The 7340-nt window shown below is 35.4% G+C and overlaps 1 protein-coding gene across 3 annotated transcripts; it reads left to right on the plus strand.

Annotated features, from left to right (window-relative positions):
- The first annotated feature begins 1275 nt into the window (after positions 1-1275).
- On the plus strand, positions 1276-6574 carry LOC105434586. 3 transcript variants are annotated; one of them, XM_031881045.1, is made up of 4 exons: positions 1276-2509; positions 2676-2804; positions 2896-3148; positions 3439-6574. In XM_031881045.1, exons 1-4 carry the CDS (start codon positions 1897-1899, stop codon positions 3452-3454), a joined length of 1011 nt encoding a protein of 336 aa, XP_031736905.1. In that variant the 5' UTR covers positions 1276-1896; the 3' UTR covers positions 3455-6574. The 3 variants fall into 3 exon arrangements, with proteins under 3 accessions (XP_031736905.1, XP_031736904.1, XP_031736906.1); XM_031881046.1 differs by having other exon boundaries at positions 1277-1498; positions 1940-2509; positions 2896-6574; XM_031881044.1 differs by having other exon boundaries at positions 2896-6574.
- Positions 6575-7340: the final 766 nt, after the last annotated feature.

Below are 7340 nucleotides of genomic sequence, written 5' to 3' on the forward strand. Positions count from 1 at the left end.
TGTTGTTTAAAATTAAACTCATAAATTGTTCTTAAAATACTATATGGTTGCTAGATAATTCTACTTTGCAACTATTAGAAAAATAAATTAACTATACTACATTAGTTTACCATACTAAATTACATAAACTTTTAGAGAAAAGAGTTAATGAATGAATAAAAGATACAAATTAAGAGAAGATGACAAACTAACTCAATTTTTTTTCTTATTATATAAGTACATATTTAGATATTCTTAAAGATGTCAATTAATGAGATTTTTTTTTATACACAAACATTAACTTCATAAATCACATACTATCAATTAAGGATATATTTTTCTAATTTCTATTGTTGTTTGTATTGGTATTCAGATATGCTTTCATTTTTATCGTTCTTTATGAATTTCTTGGATCAAAGCCAACAATTTCTCGATTTGATCATCCTAGCTCCTAGGTGGGTAGATCGATTGAACAGTCGACGACTAATGGGGATGTTATAAAGTGCATATTTTATGTATAAATTGAAACATCAATGAAATGTAAAAGATTTTCAAAAGATATCTTTTTAAAATAAATACATCCAGAAAAGCATAAAAAACCAGAAAAAGAAAAAAAGAATAGAAAGAAAATGAACAACCCACGAAAACATGCAATGAAATTGAAATATTCTTTCTTGTTTGGAAGACTATCCAAATTGTGTGCAAATTGATGTATAATTAATCTGGAAGAATGAATAAATATAAGACTATCAAATTGTGTGCAAATTGACGTAGAATTAATTAGGAAGAATTAATAAATATTTCCATTTAGAATATGAACTTTTTAACTTCCTTAACCATGAAAGTGACATTAGTTACAACTTTTGAGAATTTCTAAAGCCTTATTCATTATATTTTGTGTGAAAATTAATATAGATTATTAATTATTTCCATTTAGGAACTTTTTTTTGACTTGCATGAAAATGTTTATTAGGTACAACTTTTAATTTTTTCTGGATATTATAAGTTGGAAATACTTTTGATTTTATTAAACTATTAATTATTCATAAGTTACCAATAACCTAATCAATTCATAAAATATATCATTTTCTTCCATTAGCATAAAAATAAGAAAAGACAAAATTGGTATCTACCTAATTATAAAAGACAAAATTGGTATCTACCTAATTATAGGAAGAAAATGGAAGAAAAAAATTTCTGTTAATCTAAACTTTTATATATACTATACATAATATATATATAACTATTGATACAATAATATAATAATATTATTTATTTATTTATTTTTATTATTAATTTAGTAAATAGTAATTAGAAAATAGTTAGTTTTCAATTTCACGCCCATCATCTCTCTGACTCACCCATCGCCGGCGTTCATCTCCGATCGTCTCTCCTTCTCAGAAGTCTCTGATCGTCGCTCGCGCTTGGCTCTCCCTCATCTTGCGTTGCATTGTTGTGTTGCCGTCGGCTACTATACAACTTATCTCGAGGACAAACTAATCGGATTATTTTTCTCAAGGTAAATAACTTTGTTTCCACATTGCTTGAGTGAGTAAATATTTTTGCTCAATTTAGAACTTTTGGACCATATTTGAACAAGATTTATTCTACAACTTAACCGACTTCTTAGAATTGTTGAATGACATTGTCTTTGCTTTGGTAGTTTTATCATTTCATTCCACTTGGTTTAAGTGAAAATGAGAGGGTTTCACTCCTTCTCATATTGGTCTTCTTCGTTTGTCTTCGAATCTTACTGTTGTCGGATTGTGAATACTATTAGACAGTTAATATGTTACGAATTAGTTATCAGTTTTCTTCAACTTCCAGCTTGTTAAAGTAGTTTCATTTCTGTTACAACCATTGTTAGAACTCTCATGTACAGACCTGTATAAATACCCTCACTTGTTCATAAATAAAATGAGTGAAAGCTTATTCAAAACTCTGTTCAATATGGTATCAGAGCACACCCTTTCCTCCAAAATTTTCTGGTGGCCGAATTCTGTTCATACTCTGCCACTAAAACCTTCCGCTGCAAGAATGACGACTCCGACCATCAATGTGTCACACACCTCGCCGAAAAACCAAGAAAATCCCAATTCAAATCAGTCTGATACCTCCGCCCAAACCTCTTTCGATCAAAACCAAGGATATTTGAATCCTTATTTCCTTCATCACAACGATAATACAAACTTAGTACTTGTCACGGAGCAGTTGACTGAGGAGAATTACGTCTCTTGGAGCCGAGCAATGACCATTGGACTCTCTGTGAAGAATAAGATTGGTTTCGTTGATGGAACTATCGCACGACCAACTGGAGATCTCCTTCCAGTCTGGATCAGAAATAACAATATTGTTATTTCTTGGATACTAAACTCAGTCTCCAAACCCATCTCAGCCAATATTCTCTTCTCAGATTTGGCAAGAACAATATGGGTAGAGCTCAAGGAAAGATTCCAAAAGAAGAATGCCCCAAGGATATTTCAATTGAAACGATCCCTGGCAACACTATCACAAAACCAAGACTCCATTGGTATGTACTTTACTAAGTTCAAAACTTTGTTTGATGAATTAAATACATACAGACCAGCCTGCAACTGTGGAACTTGTACTTGTGATGGCCTAAAAGAAATGGCAGACTTCCTTCAGATGGAGTATCTCGTGGATTTCTTATGGGACTCAATGAGAATTTTTTCCAGGCACAAGCTCAACTCCTACTTATGGATCCTCTTCCATCTACAAGCCGAGCCTATTCTCTTCTCCTAAAAGAAGAACAACAAAGATCAATCAGATCTTTTGCCTCCTCAACATCTGCAATGGCATTCGCAGTAAGTTCAAACTCTTCAAAAGGTAACCCCACAAACAAATCAAGAAAAGAAAGGCCTATGTGTACTCATTGCAATCTTCCTGGACATACAGTAGACAAATGCTACAAAATCCATGGATATCCTCCTGGATATAGAACAAAACAGCAACAGCAGAGAAATAATAATGCTGTTAATTCAGTAACAATTCAGAATGATGAGATTGCACCTCAAGGGACCACGGAACTCACTTCAAATCCAAAGATTAACAACACTGCAGAAGCCTTGATACAGTGTCAGAATCTTCTTAATCAACTTCAGTGCCAAATAAAATGCTTCCAGTCAACAAACTGCCTGTCATGTAGCAGGTACTTCTTATTCATCTCCCTTATGGATAATAGACTCTGGAGCATCCACTCATATCTCTTGTTGCAAGTCTCTTTTTGCATCAATTCAACCATGCTCTACATCAATTCGTTTGCCAAACAAACAAGTTTTTGAAGTTAAAAATGTTGGTACTATAAAATTTTCAGAATCCATAGAGCTGCAGAATGTATTATACATACCAGAATTTTCATTCAATATTATATCAGTGAGTGCATTGACAAAGGACATGCCAGTAAATATTAGCTTCTCTAATAACACTTGTGTGATCCAGGACAAGTTCACTTTGAAGAAGATTGGCAGTGCTGAACTTATATACGGTCTCTATGTCTTCAGTTTTGCAAAAGACTCCACTGTGATTTACCTGTCTATGCTGTAACTAATAATGAAGCTTCTTTGTGGCATCAAAGACTTGGTCATCCATCTTTTGATACATTGAAATCTCTGCAAAATTTGTTGCATTTGAAATCTTTTTATTCTCATCATTGTACTACTTGTCCATTAGCCAAACAAAGAAGACTCTCCTTTTCATCAAATAATCATTTGTCTTGCAATGCTTTTGATCTTATCCACACTGATATTTGGGGCCCTTTATCTACTGCCACTCATGAAGGTTATACTTATTTTCTTACCATAGTGGATGACGCTACTCGTTTTACATGGGTCTTCATACTTAAACAAAAGTCTGATGTCAAACTTGTCATACCTCAGTTTTTTAAGCTTATTGAAACCCAATATGGTAAAACAGTCAAGCAAGTGCATTCTGATAATGACCCTGAACTCATGTTCACTGATTTTTTTAAAGAAAAAGGAGTGTTGCATCAATTCTCTTGTGTTAGTTGTCCTCAACAGAACTCTGTGGTTGAAAGAAAGCATCAACACATACTCAATACAACCCGAACACTATTCTTCCAATCAGGTATCCCTTTAACCTTTTGGGGAGAATGCATACTGACTGCTGTATTTTTTATCAACAGAACTCCTTCGAAGTTGCTAAGTTGGAAGTCTCCATTCCAATTGCTTAACAACAACTTGCCCAACTATCAACCTCTAAAGGTATTCGGATGTCTATGCTATGCTTCCACTTCCACACAATCGCTCTAAATTTCAACCAAGAGCAATACCGGCTGTTCTCATAGGCTATCCACAAGGCATGAAGGCATACAAACTATAAAACATTGACCAAAAGAAGTTTTTTATCTCAAGAGATGTAATTTTCCACGAGGAAATCTTTCCATTCAAAGGTTTCCATATTTCACATCCCATGGAAGATCCATTTCCAGGTTTTTCCCTACCTAAAGCCTTCCATGAGTCTACTAACTATCATCATCCCTCACCGATTACACCAACTGTTCCTTCCCTATCAATTCTCAATTATGACAGCACCTCAGAACCCATAGATCAGCCCACAAATGAACCATCCCTAAACCAACAACATGACCAAAATCCATCTCAAACTTCTAACCCCATAGTGAGAAGATCAACTCGTGTCACCAAACAACCCTCTTATCTACAAGCCTACCACTGCAGCCTCCTTACCTCACAAACTTCCCACCAAGACTCCACTAAATATCCTTTAAACCAATATCTATCATACTAAGCCCTCTCCCCTTCCTTCAAACATTCAATACTACAAATGTCCACCTTAAAAGAACCTACCTTTTATCATGAGGTTGTGATACATGATGATTGGAAAAGGGCCATGGAAGTCGAACTAAAGGCTATGGAAGCCAATCATACGTGGAGCATAGTACCCGTACCAACTGGCAAGAATACTGTTGGCTGCCGGTGGATATACAACATTAAACAAAAAGCTGATGGCACCGTTGAACGTTATAAAGCCAGACTTGTTGCAAAAGGCTTTACACAGCAAGAAGGTCTGGATTACTTTGAAACCTTTTCACCTGTAGCCAAGATGGTCATTGTCAAAACATTGTTAACTATTGATGTATCGAAGAACTGGCAACTGACTCAGCTAGATGTGAATAATGCCTTTCTCCATGGAGACTTGTTTGAGGAAGTGTACATGGACTTACCACTTGGTTATAAACCAAATATCACCATTCAGAGGGAGAAAATGGTCTGCAAACTTCACAAGTCCATATATGGTCTGAAACAAGCCTCTCGTCAATGGTTTGCTAAGTTCTCTCAGTTTCTTATCTCAATAGGTTTCTGACAATCAAAGGCAGATTATTCACTCTTCATAAAAAGCCAAGGTAACAATTTTCTTGCCCTACTTGTTTATGTTGACGACATTATTATCACGGGAGCAGATAACGACCTCATCTGTAATCTTCAAACTGAACTCAACCATAAATTCCCACTCAAAGACTTGGGATCCCTTAAATTCTTTCTTGGCCTCGAACTAACTTGATCTTCAACCGGCATACTCTTGTCACAGAGACATTACGCCTTGCGTTTATTGGAAGAAGCAGGCTTACTTGGTGCCAAACCAGCCTCAATACCTATGAATCCCATTGTCAAATTAAAGAGTTCGGACAAAGACCTTCTCCAAGACCCAACTGCTTATCGGAGATTAGTTGGGAAGCTTCTGTATTTGACCATTTCAAGACCTGACATAACGTTTTCTGTTCACAAACTTAGCCAGTTCATGGCAAAACCCAACAAGACACATATGGATGCCGCAAATCATCTCTTGAGATACATCAAAGGCTCACCTGTCAAGGAATCTTCTTGTCCAAAACAGATGATTTATCCCTAAAAGCTTTTGCAGATGCGGATTGGGGATCATGTCCTGACACTCGTCGCTCAGATACTGGGTTTTGTGTCTTCCTTGGAAAGTCTTTAGTATCATGGAAGCCAAAGAAACAGCAAACAGTTTCTCGGTCATCGGCTGAAGCAGAGTACCGAGCATTGGCAACAGTATCCTGTGAAGTTATATGGCTCAAAAGTCTCCTTAAAGAACTTCAAATTGAAGTAGATACGCCAGCCGTTGTTTACTGTAATAATCAGGCTGCCATTTACATAGCTAATAACCCTATGTTTCATGAGAGAACCAAGCACATAGAACTAGATTGCCACTTTGTCCGAGATAGAGTCACTGATGAATCCATCAAACTACTCCCTATTCGCTCTACTCATCAACTTGCTGATGCTCTCACTAAGCCCCTCAATGCCACAACCCTGTCTCTTTACATATGCAAGATGGAAGTCAAAGACATATTTTCTCCATCTTGAGGGGGAGTATTAGACAGTTAGTATGTTAAGAATTAGTTATCAGTTTTCTTCAACTTCCAGTTTGTTAAAGTAGTTTCATTTCTGTTACAACCATTGTTAGAACTCTCATGTACAGACTTGTATAAATACCCTCACTTGTTCATAAATAAAATGAGTGAAAGCTTATTCAAAACTCTGTTCAATAAATACAATTATGTATATTATTTATTTAATGTGGAATGTGCACGTATATGATGCTAATGTGGAATGTGCACGTATACGGTGCTAATGTGGAATGTGTACATATATGGTGCTAATGTGGAATGTAGTATATGGTGCAAATCTGGAATGTGTACATATATGGTGCAGAGTTATTAAAGCATTCATTAGCATTAATCAATCAATTATTTATTTCTATAGCCTCTTATTCAATATTCATAGCATAAGGGGGGCAAAACTGGCTCAAAATCAATAAAATGCGGAATTGTCAAATAAAGTGTTAGTTTCTTCTCATATAATTTCTCAGTGTTTTTTCATGTTTTTATTGATGTTTACATTCATGCTTGGATGAATGGCAGCAAGGAAGAAAATTTTCATGGCGATTTTTCTTCTCATTTTCTTATTCCTATTCACTAATTTGAGAGCCGAAGAGCGACCTTTCGATGTAAAGCGACATCTGTCCACTGTTACCAGGTTCTCTTGACGATCTTTCTCATCTACTTTTGTGGATTTTGTGCTGTCTGAATTGGCTGTTTTTTTCGATCTATCTTCATGATTTATTTGTTTTGTTTTGTATTGATTTAGTTATTTGTGTGAATGATTGAGATTTAATTCTTGGGCGACATCTCTGGATTTCGATGTGTTTGTATGAAACATGTTTTAAACATTAATGTTTCTGATCAGACAATTGAAACAAAAATTTAGAATTCTGATGGATCCTAACCGTTCCAACTCTCAATATAGAAGGATGAAATATTTGCGATATTACTAAGATGAAAA

Source organism: Cucumis sativus, chromosome 2, assembly GCF_000004075.3.
Source record: "Cucumis sativus cultivar 9930 chromosome 2, Cucumber_9930_V3, whole genome shotgun sequence".
In the NCBI taxonomy this organism is placed as follows: Eukaryota; Viridiplantae; Streptophyta; class Magnoliopsida; order Cucurbitales; family Cucurbitaceae; genus Cucumis; species Cucumis sativus.

What these genes read in the sequence shown, in the direction of transcription:
- LOC105434586 (XM_031881044.1), top strand. Translation starts at nt 1,897, where the DNA reads ATGAGTGAAAGCTTATTCAAAACTCTGTTCAATATGGTATCAGAGCAC. An exon ending in ACAAAACCAAGACTCCATTG is followed by an intron (nt 2,510 to 2,675) that starts GTATGTACTTTA and finishes AATTTTTTCCAG; the next exon opens with GCACAAGCTCAACTCCTACT. An exon ending in CATCTGCAATGGCATTCGCA is followed by an intron (nt 2,805 to 2,895) that starts GTAAGTTCAAAC and finishes CTGGACATACAG; the next exon opens with TAGACAAATGCTACAAAATC.